Source organism: Microcebus murinus, chromosome 22, assembly GCF_040939455.1.
Source record: "Microcebus murinus isolate Inina chromosome 22, M.murinus_Inina_mat1.0, whole genome shotgun sequence".
In the NCBI taxonomy this organism is placed as follows: Eukaryota; Metazoa; Chordata; class Mammalia; order Primates; family Cheirogaleidae; genus Microcebus; species Microcebus murinus.
The window spans coordinates 7,733,477-7,747,995 of NC_134125.1; the positions used below are offsets into that span (position 1 = coordinate 7,733,477).

Below are 14,519 nucleotides of genomic sequence, written 5' to 3' on the forward strand. Positions count from 1 at the left end.
AACTTCCCTTCCAACTCTCAGGTCTCGGTCCACAGCTGACATTCAAGTCCTGCCTTTCCTCCCCTCCCTGGCTCTGCAGAGGAACTGGCTCTGTGCTCCATGTTCCCTCATGTCCCTCCCAAAGGCTCTGTCCTGCCACAGGACCCCCGAGGTTGACATCGCTGCTCTGATGCTCTCCAGCTGTGTGGCCCTGGCAAATTTCACACCCTTTCTGAGGCTCAGTTTCCTTGTCTGTAAAATGGGGCCAGGATCTGCCTGAAGAGGCTGTGAGAATGTGCCTGACAGAACCACGGGGACCACACACTAGTCAAGTCCCCGGGGGGCCTGCCACGCAAACCAATTGTGATTTTTATGGGGGGAAAATGACACAACCAGCCAGGACTTGACACACTTTTATTTTAGCTCTTGCGTCCCCCTCCCAGGACGCCTAACATGTCTCCCCTACCCAAGCCCGGAGGCAGCCTGACCTCATCTTGTGCTTTGGCAGGGGGACATCCCCCACTACTGTCCCCTAGGAGACCAGGGCCACTGTACCTTGAGAGTTTGTAAACCTGAACTACGACTGGGGCTCACACCTCACCCCCGCCAGCTGGGTCTGCCAGGACGCGGGGCTCTGGGCAGGTCCTGACCCTCCTCTGGAGCCCGAGGAAGAGAGCCACCCCCCGCCCTCACCACCCAGGCTTCTAGAAGCTGGGTGGAGGCTTCTAGAAGCCGTACCAGGTCCCCAGAGGCACCTGCCAGGGGGAGAACTGGGTGAGAGCCCCTCCAGAAGCACCTTGGCATCTCTGAGCTGCGCTGCTCCAGCCGAGGCTGCCCCTGTCGCCAGAGCCGGCCCATCCCTTCCCACCAGCCAGCAGGAAACAAAACGTGTGAAAACACCAAGCTTTGTCGCCAGAAAAAAATAAACCCTAGGTATTTAAAAATAAAATTCAAGCTGAAGCCCCAGCCCACTGAGCCAGCAGCGAGCTGCGCAGGCTGTGATTGCGGACACATGTCACCCTGCCCTGCCATGTTCCCAAAACCCCAGAGTCCCCAGAGACAGAAAGAAGGGGCTGCGGAGCTGAGTCTGTCACCAAGAGGCAGCCCCTTGGAAATAAAGGTGGGTGGAGGTGTCCTCAGGGCGCCCCACGCAGGGCACTGAGGACTGTAAACATGACCCAGGCTGAGGGCCGGAGCCCCGAGGTTCACCTGGGCGAGCAGTGGCACTGCGGTGAGGGGGGCAGCGGGCAGGCAAGGCCAGATCCCGAGCTGGGCTCAGAAGGGGGCGCTGCCTGGAGCCGCAGGGACGGTGCCAGCTCTGCATCGGCTTTTCTCTGCCACGGGGTCGGCACCTGGGCCCTTCCCAGGCGGTGAGTCAGCTGCGGCCCCCCCTCCCTGGACGAACCTGCTGGAAACCTGGGCCTCAGCTCAGGCCACACTGCGCAGCCCAGGACCAGAGGTCAGGCAGCTCCCAAGGGCCCAGCCCCGGCCCGGGAGAGAAGAGCTGGCTCCCCAGGGACGAGACTGAAGGAGACAGTCAAGGAGTGTCAGGAGAGCCAGGTGAGGGCACAAAGATGGCCCGAGGCCAGAGAGCCACTGCCGTGCCAGGAGCACCGCCTCAAGGCCTGGCATGGGGCCCAGGCAAAGTCCTGCTTCAGCCCACCCCAGGCCAGGAGCCCTGGGGACCAGGCGCGCTCACCCTACCGGTCACGCGTGAAAGCCTGCGCCTGCGTCCCCAGCCCTCTGAGCTCCCTCTGTGCCTGCTGCTTCTGGAAGGGGCGGGCAGGCGGGGCAAGGCCCGTGTGCTGTGCCGTGCCCAGCCCCTCCGTCCACGTGGAGGGCCGGCGCGGGCCAGGCATTTGCTTCTCAGGTGGGGACTGCCGTTGGGTGCTGCTGGCCATCTGAGCTGAGGGCCCAGCGAGGCCTGTTGCCAGCAAGAGGCCCCTGCTGGGCTGCTCAGGCCAGGGCTCGAGTTCTCCAGAAACCTCCAGCTTCCGGAGGCTCCTGCAGGGCCTGGATTCTGGGACAGTCAGGCATGACGGTCTCCTCAAGGCTGGGCCTTCTGGGTCACACGGTCCTAACGGCCCCTCAGAATCCAGCACCTTCTCAGCACTTGAGTCCTCGAGACCAGGCGCCCAGGGCCTGCAGGGCTGGCCTTGACCACCGTGTCCCTTGACCCAGGGCCCCTGTCTCTTCAGGGCTGGGCCTGCGTCCCCCTAGAGCAGGAGCCTTGGTGCCGTTGGGCCCCTCAGGGCTGGGCGCGGCTGCTGAGCCACTGTCGGCGCAGGGCCCGGACCTCCTGGCCGTACAACTCGTGCAGCCGCGCGAAGGGGGCCCCGTCCAGGGGTCCGTGGGGCGTCGAGGCCCGGCGGCGGGGCGGCGGCGGCGGGGGCTCTGGGCCGGGCCGCGCGGTGCCGGCGGGGGCCTCGGTGCTCCACACGGCACAGCCGTTCTCCTTGGGCGGGAGGGCGCTGGGCCGCCGGGGCAGGGGCGGGGACAGCGGCGGGGACAGGGGCGCGCGGGCCCCGGCGCGCACGGCCGCCAGCTGCTGCTCCAGCTCGCGCACCACCAGCCGCAGGTAGTCGAAGCTGGCCCGCGACAGCGCCTTCACCCAGCGCTCCAGGGCCGCCTGGCTCTCGGCCGCCAGCACGTAGGTGCGCGCGCGGTTGCCGGGGAAGCGCACGGCGAAGGCGAACTCCTCGGCCGCCTCCACCAGCTCCACCGTGCAGCCCTCCAGGATGATGACGCCCACCGGCTCGCGGCTGGCCGGCTCCTCGAAGTAGAAGAGCATGTTGCCGCGCAGCACGAACCAGCGCCGGTGGTAGGCCGCGTGCCGCCCGCCCTTCTTGTGCAGGAAGCCCGCGTTGTCCACCGGCGCGTCGCACGTGGCGTAGAAGGCCAGGCTGCGCTCGTTCAGCTTCATGGCGCCAGCGGGCCTGGGGCCTGTCCCGGAACAGCTGTGAGTCCCTGCCCGCCGCAGATGGGCCCCCCAGCTTCCCAGTGCCCACCGCACGCAGGGGGAAACTGAGGCTCGCAGAGTGAAGCAGCCTGCCCAGGCTCACACAGCTCCTAAGGAGCAGGGAAAGGACTTGAACCCCAGTCTCACTGGCTCCAAAGCCAGCTTTACACCCCTCCTGCTAGTGTCCTGCACCCCCAAACTAACCTTGAGAAGTCCTGCGGCATGCCGGGCATTTTATATATATTAACTCATTTGCTCTTGCAGCAACCTTAGGTGACAGGGACTGGCAATGCTCCCGTTTCAAGAGGCCAATTGCTTGCCCAAGGTAACAAAGCAGGTTGGACAGGGCTGAAATTCAGACCCAGGCCTCATGTCAGCTGCGGCAGCTGCCTCCATCATTGGGGAACGAGACCAGCTGGCCTTCCCATCCTGCCAGGTCCCAGCCCTGAGTTCGTGACTCGGCCTTGGTTTGTCCATCCATGAAATGGGGACACAAGCAGAACTTCCTTCAGAGAGTTGCAGGGACTACTTCACTCACGAAATATTTATAAAGCACCTTTCCTGTGCCAGGCACTCTTCTAGGACCAGGGATACAGCAATAAACAAGAGGGATAGGGTCCCTGCCCTGGCGGTGCCCGCGTGCTAGTGGCAAGAGATGAAGAGGCAGATGGCTAACAAACAGATAACATGTCTGCCAGAAGGTCCACGTGCCCTAGGAAAAAACGGGAGTCGGGAGCGTAGGGACAGGAAGAGCATCTGATTTAGTAGGTGGTCCAGGGAAGGTGAGGGCAGGAGCCAGGGGGACATCTGGGGGAAGGGCATGCCAGGCAGTGGGAACATCAGGTACAAAGGCCCGGGGGTGGGCAGCTGCCACTGTGCTGGAGGCCAGTGGGGCTGATGCAGAGGGCAAGGGGACCTAGTCAGAGAGGCGGAAGCGGCTGTTAGGAAACAATGTGAATAGAGCCGCGGGCCAGGGCTGGGCCCACTGACAGGGAACAAGGGGCAGGGAGCGTCCCCTACTCATTTGACACACGGGGCTCAACCTCCACTTCTGCACTGGCCACCGAGATGTCATCCACCTCCCCCCAAGGAGTACACGACGGGGGCGACACTGGCCAGGTAGGACTTATCAGGAGGTGGCACGTGGGGCCCCAGACTGGCCACACCTCCCCTTGGGGTTTTCCGTGGCCACTTTGAGGTCCCACCTCGTGCTCCCACTACACAGCCACACCCTGCATAGGGTGGCAGCTATATTTCTCAAGAGGTGAAGTATACAAAGTCCCTGGAATGCAGTAGAAGCTTAATTAACGTTCATTCTCTCCCTGGGTGGTACCTTACTCAGGCTCTGGAGGAATGAGGTCTGGGTGGGGGCTCTCGTGGGAGCAGCTGACCACACCTGACCTAGGGTGGAAGGGGCAGTCGCTCCCAACCAAGTCCTCAGTGTCCTTGCCACCTCGTGTCACCCACCTAGGCTGTCGGGAGGCTTCCTGCAAGCGGCAACATGAGCTGTGATTCAGAAGGTAAGATCAGCTTGTGCTGACCCAGTGGTGGGGCCAAAGCCTGAGCTCTAAAAGGCTCAAGGCGTTTAATCCCCACTCTGCCTCTCAGACACAGGCTGTCTCTCTCCGAGCCTCAGTTTCTCTTCCTGAAAAATGGGATTCATGCATTGCCCCCCCACCACCACCCAACCAAACAACTCCCACATGGATCCTGGCCCCATTTCTTACAGGAACCTCCTGCCAGCTCACCCAGTTTCCCTCCTACCTCTCAGGCTACCGCTGGCCTCCCTGCCCTCTGCCCAGCGATGCTCGGCTACTCTTCTCTGGGTTCAAATGACAGCTCTGCAGTATCCAGCAGGGTGATCTCGGGCAAGCTGTTAGCCTCTCTGGGCCTCTGTTTCTGCATCTGTAAAATGGGATCATAAAGCGCCTAAGTCAGGGTTGTGATGATGAGACAGTGACCACATGGAAGGCACAGAGCACAGGGCCAGGCACACAGTACCTGCTGCTGACATCCTTCTCAGCCTCCCCAAATGCTCCCAATGTGTCCTATGTCAGCAAATGGCCCTTGGTTTCCCTGTCACCCCCATCTCTGATCACTGAGTCCAGGTGATGCCCTTCCAGCCTCTCCCAAACCAGTGCTCAGCCTCTGTGTACCCCACCTCACATGGCCAGCGCCTCATCCTTCATCTCGGCTGTACCGGAGACCCCCCGAGTCACTCTCCTGGCCTCAGCCTGAAATCACCTGGGTCGTGTCTGCCTGCCATAGGAGGGCAAGGGCTTGCTAGTCTGAATCCCAGGCCCCGGCTTGTCGCAGGTGCTCAGATACCTGCAGAATGAATCAGTTATCTTCTTAAACCTCTCAACAGCTGCCTGACAAAGAGTCCGTTCCCCACCCCACATTCACAGATGTGGAAACTGAGGCACAGAAAGGTTACTCAACTTGCCCAAAGGCACAGTGCTGTGCCCAGAATCACATGCTCTGGGCAAACAACCCAAGTGGGGGACTGCTCTTGGGGTCCCTCCACCCCATCAAGGCCTAAGGAAGAGCAGCTTCCCTAACATTCCACAGCCCTTGTGCCCCACTGCCCAGATGGGGCCACACTGGTCCAAGGTCACCAGCCAGCACAGGACCCTGCTCTGCCCACGGCCCCTGCCACCTCCAGCCCGGCTAGAAAGGGGCGGGCAGGAAGCCTCAGGGGCACAAGCTGCAGCCTACAGGGAAGGCCTGGTCCCTGGCTCACCTCCCCACGCTGTTTTCCAGCAAGTTCAGAGTCCACTGTGCGAGCTGCGATGATTCAACAGCCCGTGGCCAGGCGGGAGACTGGAGGGAGCCCAGCCCCGCTCTGCTACCTGGGCCAAGTGCCTGCCTCCGCCAGTCCAGGGTGGAGGACCTTGGGCAGGTCACTTCACCTTTCCAAGCCTCAGTTTCCTCCTCTGTTATATGGGTTGTGGAGAGGTTTCAATGAGCTAAATAAGGAAGAACAGCTGGCAAACTACGGGAAAGGCGTTGCAAATATTATGACTGCTGTGAGTTGAGGCCTTTACAGCCTCATCTGCAAAATGGGAACATTGATGTCCATCTTCCTGGGAAGGGCTGAACCCATTAATCCTCAAATCAGTCATTTTGCAAAATGTTTGGTGGGTGGTGAGCATTCAGGGAAGGGGCTGTCAAAAAGGCAAATAATTAGCCCAAGGTCTCTAGGGGCACAGCGGGCCCCAGATCCCAGACTCTGGGGACCTGAGGCATGGTGCTTTGGCACTCACTTCAAGGACAGAAGTCAGAACGGCAGGTCCTGGAGTTGAATCCAGATGCCCTGAGTGTCCCCGGGGCTTGGGGAAGAGGGTGTGGCGGGCACAGGCTGAAAAACATGTGCCAAGAACACTGAAGAGCCGCCTGTCCAGCGCCCCCCAGCAGGGGCCACAGGGCGCCGGCACGGCGCCCCAGGCACGGCGCCCCTTGCCCCTTGCACAGTCTGGTCCTCCAGGTGTGGCCCTGCTCCTGGCTGCCCTCTGTCCCTTTGTGTGTCGTGCGTAGGAGCCTCCCAAGTTCCGTCAGGGACAGCCAGAGCCGCAGAGGGGCGGCCGACGGCAGCATGGGGGAGCCCGCGGAGGGCCGGGCCGCAGGGCCCCCAGCGGCGGACGTCCCTCACGGGGCTGGCGGGTCAGCGGCCAAGTTCGCCCCGCACTGGGGAAAGTGCCACCGGCGCAACCTCCGACGGCAGGCGCCCAGGGGCGTACTCTCTGGGCGGCCCGAGGCCCAGGAGCCCCGACCCCGATCCCACGTCCCCGCGGAGGTCCGCCCGCAGGTCCCCCGCCAGGCCCGCCTTACCTCGCGGCGCAGGCCTAGGGCGGCGGCGGCGCGGGAGGCGCGGGGCCGGGGGGCGGCCCGGCCATGGCCCGGGACCCGCGCGGCGGCGGCGGCGGCGGCGGCGCTTTGTCTCCGGGGTGGCCGGGCGGGCGCAGCCGCCCGAGAGCAAAGGCTCCGACGGAAGGAGGCGGGGACAGCCGGACTGTCCTCGACCCGCGGGCGCGCCCCTTTAACCCTTCCCGGCCTGCCCGCGCCGGGCCCCGCCCCGCGTTCCTCCCGCCGCCCGATTGGCCGGCCCCGACCCGGCACGCCCCGGATTCGCCACGCCCCCGTGAGCCCGCCCCCGAAAACACTCTTAAAGGAACCGCGCCTGATTCGCAATTCCCCAGTGCCCTATCCCAGAAAAGAAGATTCCAGCCCTGAAAGCTCGCAGCGGTGGTTCCAAAGGTAAGGACAGGCAATGGGTTGGCCTGCAGAAAGCACTGGGGTCCTGGGCCGCTCGCTGAAGTCCTAGGCTTGGAGTTCCAGCTCCCTCTGCCCGGGGTTGCCAGATTTGACAAATTTAACACTTAGTTAAATTTGAAAGATATCTCCAAATCCTGAAAATCTGTGATTTATTGAAAAAATAACATAGGACATTTCAAGCGTCCTGACAAAGTCAATACAGGAAGGCTCCCGACTAAGCCCTGCTCTAAATAAATGTACAGGAGGCCAAGCTATCCTACCCTGGCCCCAGGTGAAGAAAGAAAGTTCTGGAGTTGGGCAGACTTGCATTCCAGTCGCACTAAGCCCCTGAATCGCTGTGTGTCCTTAGTGAAATCATTTCACTTCTGTAGGCCTCGGTTTACCTCATCCGTCAAATAGACAGTCGTCGTCTAGAAAGTGCGTGGCACGACAGTAGGCTCAGTAAATGGGAATTGCTGTTCTTTTTGTCCTGCCCAAAATAACAGTTCCACCCCCTTGAACCCTCCTTTATTTCTAGTTCCTGCCACCTCCTCTTCACCACCCTCCACATCCCAATCCCTGTCCAGTCCTGGCCCAAGGGCAAGAGAAACAAGACAGGCCAGGATCATCTGTTTGTTCTGCAGCCTCTCACTGAGCGCCTACTGTGTGCCAGGCACTGGTCCTGAGCAGCCGGGAGTCGAGACGATGGATAACGTAAGTTATGGAAATGATGCGTGACTATAAGTCAAGGCAATGGGGTAGGAAGACCAGGGTGGGACTGCAGCTTTTAGGCAAAGGGGTCAGGGAAGGCCCCTTTGAAGGGCAGAGTCCTGAGGGAATGAGGGAGGGCGGCGTGTAGCCACGAGGGGAAGGGTGTTCCCGGCAGAGGGAACAGCACGTGCAAAGGCCCTGCAATGGGACCATCCTGGGGTGTTTGAGGAACAGTGAGGAGACCAGTGGGGCTGGAGCCCAGTCAGTGGAGGAGTAACAGGAAATGAGGTCAGAGACGGTTGGCAAAGCCAGGTTTGTGGGGCCTTGGGGACCACAGGGAAGATTGTGCCTTTTCTCTGAGAAGAATGGGGAGCCCTGTAGGGTTCTGAGCAGAGCAGGGCTGTGAGCTGTTTCAGTTCTAGCATTGTCCCTCCTGGCTGCCCGGGGAGGATGGAATGCAGGCAGCAAGGGTGGAGGCGAGGAGACCAGGGAGGGTGGTGGCAGCTTAGGGCAGAGTGAGACAGTGGAAGGGGACAGAAGTGGTAAATTCAGGACACAATTTTTAAATATATGTAAGATTTGCTGATGGGCTGGGTGTGGGGAATGAGGGAGAGAGGGGAAAGGAGTCCAGAATGACTCTAAACTTTAGGGCCTAAGTAATGAGAAAAATGAAGACGATTTGGAGGGAAAAGTCCAGATTAGTCATTTCATCAAACTGGGCTGCAACAACTGGGTATTCATATAGACAAACTAACCTTGACCCCTACCTCCTGTCCCGCATAAAAATTAATTCAAAATCAATTATAGACCTACTCATAAAGCTCAACCATAAAACTTCTAGAGGAAAATAGGAGAAAAATCTTTGCAACGTTAGTATAGGCAAAGATTTCTCAGACAAGACTGAAAAAGCATGATCTGTGAAAGGAAAAATTAAAAATTGGACTTCAACAAGATTTAAAACTTCTGCTTTTTGACCAGGCTCGGTAACTCACTCCTGTAATCCTAGCTCTCTGGGAGGCCGAGGCGGGCGGATTGCTCGAGGTCAGGAGTTTGAGACCAGCCTGAGTAAGAGTGAGACCCCATCTCTACTATAAAATAGAAAGAAATTAATTGGCCAACTAAAAATATATAGAACAAATTAACCAGGCATGGTGGTGCATGCCTGTAATCCCAGCTACTCAGGAGGCTGAGGCAGGAGGATCGCTTGAGCAGAGGAGTTTGAGGTTGCCATGAGCAAGGCTAATGCCACAGCACTGTAGCCAGGGCAACAGAGTGAGACTCTGTCTCAAAGAAACCCCAAAACAAACAAAAAAAAAACTTCTGCTTTTCAAAAGATACCATCAGAAAAAAATAAGCCACAAACTAAGAAAATAAAATTTCAATACATATCTCTAACAAAGGCTCTGAATTCCATATATAATGAACTCTAACAAGCCAGTAATAAGATAAACAACCTAATTTAAAAATAGGCAAAAGGACCAGGCACCAACTATGTACCTAGCACACAGTGGGTGCTCAGTAAATGCTTGTGGGATGAATGGAGCATACCCCTGGAATGTGATCTCCATGACATCTGAGATTTTTTTGTTTCAACACTGCCGTGTTCCCAGTGCCTGGAATACAGTAGGTGCTTACTAAGTGCTTGTTAGATAAAAGGACCCATAAAAAGACAGTCTCAGCTTTCCCATGGGAAGGAAGGCTCCCGACTAAGCCCTGGGTATGATTTTCTAGCAGGGGACGGTTTCACTCTCCTCTGCTCCAAGGCTTCTTCTGTCCCTCCGCCACACTGTCAGCAAACACCGAGCCTGTGCTTCGTGGGTGCCTAAGGTGTCACGGGTCTGCCTTGCATCAGCACATGGTTGGCCTCGGAGAGAAGGTCCTGAGCCTCTGGCCTACGGGAAGGCCCCTCCTGCTCTGGGCTTCACTTTGTTTGGAGGAGACAGGACTTGTGGACCACAGAGAATAGATGTGTTGTGCCCCTGGGGAGACAGACAGACAGACAGACAGACACACACACACACACACACACACACACACACACACACACACACAGACACGAAGAGTTCCATGAGAGATGTGTTACCCATTCCCTCTGCCTGGGCAGTCAGCGTGGTCCACGCCCCTGGCCATGATGATTGGTTCAGGGATGAGCATGTGACCCAAGCCTAGCCAATGGGGCTGAGACCTGAGACCTTGTTAAGTGGGGGGAGCAAAACCTGCCCCCATGGGGGCAGAGCCTGCCTGACAGTGAAGGCGGGCACAAGAAAGATGTGGAGAGAGACACCTACCAGGTGGCATTGGCAGAGCCCCTGGATGCAGTGGCTAACACTGACACTGGCATAATTCCCAGGACAGGGAAGGCAAGGTGGGATGTCCCCAAATGTACACCCTCACCAGGAAAGGAAAATGCCAGGCACATGGGCATTTGCGCCTTGAAGTAGAGAAAAATCCCAGGAACGCTGTGCCTCCCGGCTGTCAGAGCCCCTCGAGGGCTGACATGGGGGAAGGAGGCGGAAGTCAGAGAGCAAGAGTCAGGCATCTCTTTTGTTGTGGTGGTTCCTTATTCATTTTTTCTTAATTGAGGTGAAATTCACATAACAGAAATTAACCATTTTAAAGTGAATAGACATTCACAATGTTATGAAACTGTGCCCTCTATCTAGTTCCAAAGCATTTTCATCACCCCAACAGGAGACCCTGTACCCTCTTCCCCCCAGCCCCTGGCAACCACCCATCTGCTTTCTGTCTCCATGGATTTGCCGGCTGGTGACATTTCATACAAATGGATCACACACCACGTGGCCTTTTGTGTCTGGCCTCTGTCCCTCAGCATCATGTTTTCAAGGTACATCTGTGTTGTAGCACATGTCAGTGCTTTGTTCCTTTCTATGACTCATATTCCCTGGCATAGACAGGTGGCATTTGTTCGTCCGTCCACCCGCCGAGGGACACTGGATTGTCTCCGCTCTCTGGCTACTGTGAACGGCCCGGCGTGTTTGCGGCTGCGAGGCGGAGCAGTGTGGAGAGAAGCGGGTGAGTCAGGAGGACTGCAGGGGGGAATTTGGGAACCAGAACTGGGCCGTGGTCGCCATGACCAAGTCCTGATTTTACCTCCAAACCACGTCTCGAATCCGTCACTTCTCCATCTCTGCCACCACTTCCCCATGCCAGGCCACCGTCATCGCTCCCCAGGTCGGCTGCCGCAGCCTCCTCTCTGGTCTCCCTTCTGCCACTCCCACCCTTTCCTCTCCTGAGCCCATTCTCCACTGAGCAGCCGGAGGGATCGTCTTAGAACTCACGTCAAATCAAGTCCTGGTACTCTCTTGCTCAAAGCCCTTCCATGGCTCCCTACTGCCTCAGGAGCAAGTCCAGACTCCTGCCCCTCAGTGACAAGGCCTTCCTTGGCCTGACCCTGGCCCCCAACCCCAGCCTCCTCACACACGTTCCTCTCCCTGCTTCAGCTACCTGGCCTCCCTCTGTTCCCAGTTGGTCCCCTGCCCAGAAGACTGCCTCCCACATGCACCCTCACCTCACGGGGACCCCCGTCACCCTGTAAGCCTTCACTCCACCATCACCCCTTCCAGAAGGGGCCAACTCTTCCCCTCCCGATAAGTCAAATGCCTTTGCTTCCTCCAGCCTGTCGTTCTTGCAGTCAGTATTTCCTGAGCTCCGCTTTGGCACCACCGGGGATACTAGTTACAAAGACAGGCGTTCTGCTTCCATTCTGCTGCTGGCGACAACAGAAGACAGGCACGACCAGGAGTGTTTGTGGCTGCAGGATTCCACAGCAGCCGAGGGATGGAAACAGGCCCGACCTGCGGCAGCGGGCAAATGGAGCTGCCACATCTGTACGGTAGAATATACTCAGCCGCACAAAAGAACAAAATGCTTTTTTTTTTTTTTTTTTTTTGAGACAGATTCTTGCTCTGCCACCCCGGGCCGGAGTGCCATGGCATCAGCCTAGCTCACTGCAACCTCAAACTCCTGGGCTCAGGCGATCCTCCCGCCTTGGCCTCCCAAAGTGCTGGGATAACAGCCACCGAGCCTGGCCAAGAACAAAATTCTGATCCACTCGACAAAGTGGATGAAAACATGGTGTTGAGTGAAACAGGCTCCAAAGGGTCCGTTTATATGAAACGTCCAGAACAGGCCACTTGGGAGAGACAGGACGCAGGTGAGTGGTCACCAGCGGCTGAGGGAGGAGGGGACAGAGAGCAGCCCCTTCCCAGGCACAGGTTCCCTCTGGGGTGATGGGAATGTTCTGGAACTAGAGATGGTGGCTTCACGACACGGCGAATGTCCTGAATGCCACAGAACTGCTCATTTTAAAGTGGTTCGTTTGATGTTACGGGAATTTCACCTCAGCGAATTATTATTTTTTAGACAGACAGATGAGCGCCCTGCCCCCCCCAACCGCAGGGAAGAAGGACGCGGCGGCCACCCGCACAGCCCTGAAGTCGGGAGCCGAGGAGGACGATGAGCAGGGCAGGAAGGCGGGACTCCTTGGGGAAGATGGTCTCCCTGAGAAGGTCCAGGCACAAAAGTTGCAAATTGCCGGGAAGAGCATTCCTGGCAGAGGGAACAGCAAATGCAAAGCTCAGAGGCAGGAAGCACAGGAGTGGGGGCAGGTCAGGGAGGGCTGCGGGCTTTTCCCAGAGGTTGGGGAGAGGAGCCGGTGTGCAGGGGACCGAGGAGCAGGCAGCAGGCAGCGTGTCTGGGTCTGATGACTCTGGGCCGCGCCTGTGACGGCCCCTCCCATCGCCCCCCCCCCCATTAGAAGGCAGGTCCGGGAGGCCAGGGGCTCGGTGTGCCTTGTTCACCGCGTGTCTCAGCGCCTGGCAGTGCCTGGCACGTAGTAGGTGCGCGGTGGCGGGGACATGACGCGGTGCCTGAGCTGGGCCCCAGGCCCCGCCGTGGGCCTCCAGGTCTCAGCTTCCCACCCTCCCCACCGCCCCCTCGCTCAGCCACCAGCCGGAAGATGGGGTCCCGGCTGGCATCGGAGTTTCCTCCACAGTGGCCGCCCCGCCCCGGAACGGGACTGAGCCAGCCACCCCAAGAAGGAACTGAAAGTGTCCTCAGCACAGACGCTCGGGCAGGGGAGGGGACATAGGAAGGGCCGGCGTCCCCCCACTTCTATCCATGGGCGCGAGGCCCGGGCTGCTGGGTGTGAGCAGAATTTGCTGCCAGCCCCGAGACCGGGAAGGTCTTGCTGCCGTCCATAGTGTCACACGGGCCACTGGTGAGCCCTGCTTTAAAATGTGGCGTCAGGTGGGAAGGAGTGAGGGATAAAAACTCACCTGTCAGGTACAGCGTGCACTCTTCTGGTGGGTGACAGGCACACCAAAAGCCCTGACTTAGCGTGATGCAGTTCATCCAGGCACCAAAGACACTTGTACCCCCTTCATATTTTTAAATAAAATAAAAAAGTAAAAGGTGGCCTCGCCAACTCATCTCTTCATCCCCTTGTCCCTCCATTTACAGAGCCTTTCTTCTTCCCCCAGAGCCCTGCTGCAGACCCCCAAATTCCCGGACGCTTTCTCTTAAGGAGCAGTTTAAATCTCTGAGGTTCACCGACTGCAAACAGCCAGGAGACACTGCCCGAGGCCGAGGCCGCGTTCCCTTTACAGGAGCCGGCTCGAACCCCAGCCCGTCGGATCCCAGAGCCCACGTTGCTGGCTTGGCTGCCTCCACTTCACATCCCAGGAAGCCTCCCCAGACTTGGCCCGGGCAAAACCCACAGGCCAACGACACCTCCCCCGGATGACTCGCACCCCACCAGGAGCCGGACGCTGCCCTCAGTACGTATGTCCCTGCGTGTGCGGTGGGGTCAAGGTCAGGACCTGAAGGCAAGCGTGGTCCCTGAGTCACACCCAGGACTGCAGGAGGGCAGGGGAGGTCCTACATTCGCCCATGAAGCCCCGGACTCCTGGAGCAACTTGTGTGGGGCATGGTGGTGCACACCTGTAGTCCCAGCGACTCGGGAGGCTGAGGCTGGAGGATCGCTGGAGCCCACGAGTCTGAGGTTGCTGTGAGCGAGGCTGACGCCACGGCACTCTAGCCTGGGCAACAGAGCGAGACTCTGTTTCAAAAAAATAAAAAATTAATACAAACTAAAAGTTTTAGTGCCAGACCTGGATTTAAATCCCCGCCTAGAATCTGAGTCACTGTGTGAGCTTGTCTCTTCAGCTTTGTGAGCCTCAGTTTCCTCATCTGGAAAATGGAGGTGAGGGTTTTTGGAAGGGTTTTTGGAAGGATTCACTGAGCTCCGTGCCCCTTCCTAACTTGTCACTCTATTTAAGGGTTCACTTGCCAACTGTCTCTGGGCATGAGAACAGTCACCCCTTCTGGAACAAGGCCTGGTACATAGCGGCTCAGCACAGCTCAAACTGCGGGCACTGTGCTCTCCTCACCCTGCAGGGCCCCAACTCCCCGGCCCACCCGCCCTTGGTGCTCCAAGCCTCCGACCCACGACCCCCCGAGCCATCCCAGTTGACTCAAACGGGACCAACTCGACCTCCTATTTCAGGTATGACAGGCCCAAGAGGGACCTTCAGGTGATGTAGTGGCTAGGAGGACCCATTGGTGTTCCTTGGTGACTGCCAAGTGGCTAAAAGCT

At 58.5% G+C, this 14,519-nt stretch overlaps 1 protein-coding gene and 1 long non-coding RNA gene across 2 annotated transcripts; one reads left to right on the forward strand and one right to left on the reverse strand.

The window, feature by feature from the left end:
• Window positions 1-379: 379 nt before the first annotated feature.
• On the reverse strand, window positions 380-6,909 carry PHETA1 (PH domain containing endocytic trafficking adaptor 1). The gene is made up of 3 exons (XM_012778386.3): window positions 6,770-6,909; window positions 4,703-4,843; window positions 380-2,922 (listed from the first exon to the last, which is right to left on the reverse strand). Exon 3 carries the CDS (start codon window positions 2,900-2,902, stop codon window positions 2,228-2,230), a length of 675 nt encoding a protein of 224 aa, XP_012633840.2. The 5' UTR covers window positions 2,903-2,922; window positions 4,703-4,843; window positions 6,770-6,909; the 3' UTR covers window positions 380-2,227.
• An 825-nt stretch (window positions 6,910-7,734) lies between these two features.
• Window positions 7,735-14,019, forward strand: LOC105878695 (uncharacterized). The gene is made up of 4 exons (XR_001157436.2): window positions 7,735-7,906; window positions 10,819-10,936; window positions 11,821-12,077; window positions 13,405-14,019. It is a non-coding gene; the product is annotated as an uncharacterized LOC105878695 (long non-coding RNA).
• The last annotated feature ends 500 nt before the right edge of the window (window positions 14,020-14,519 follow it).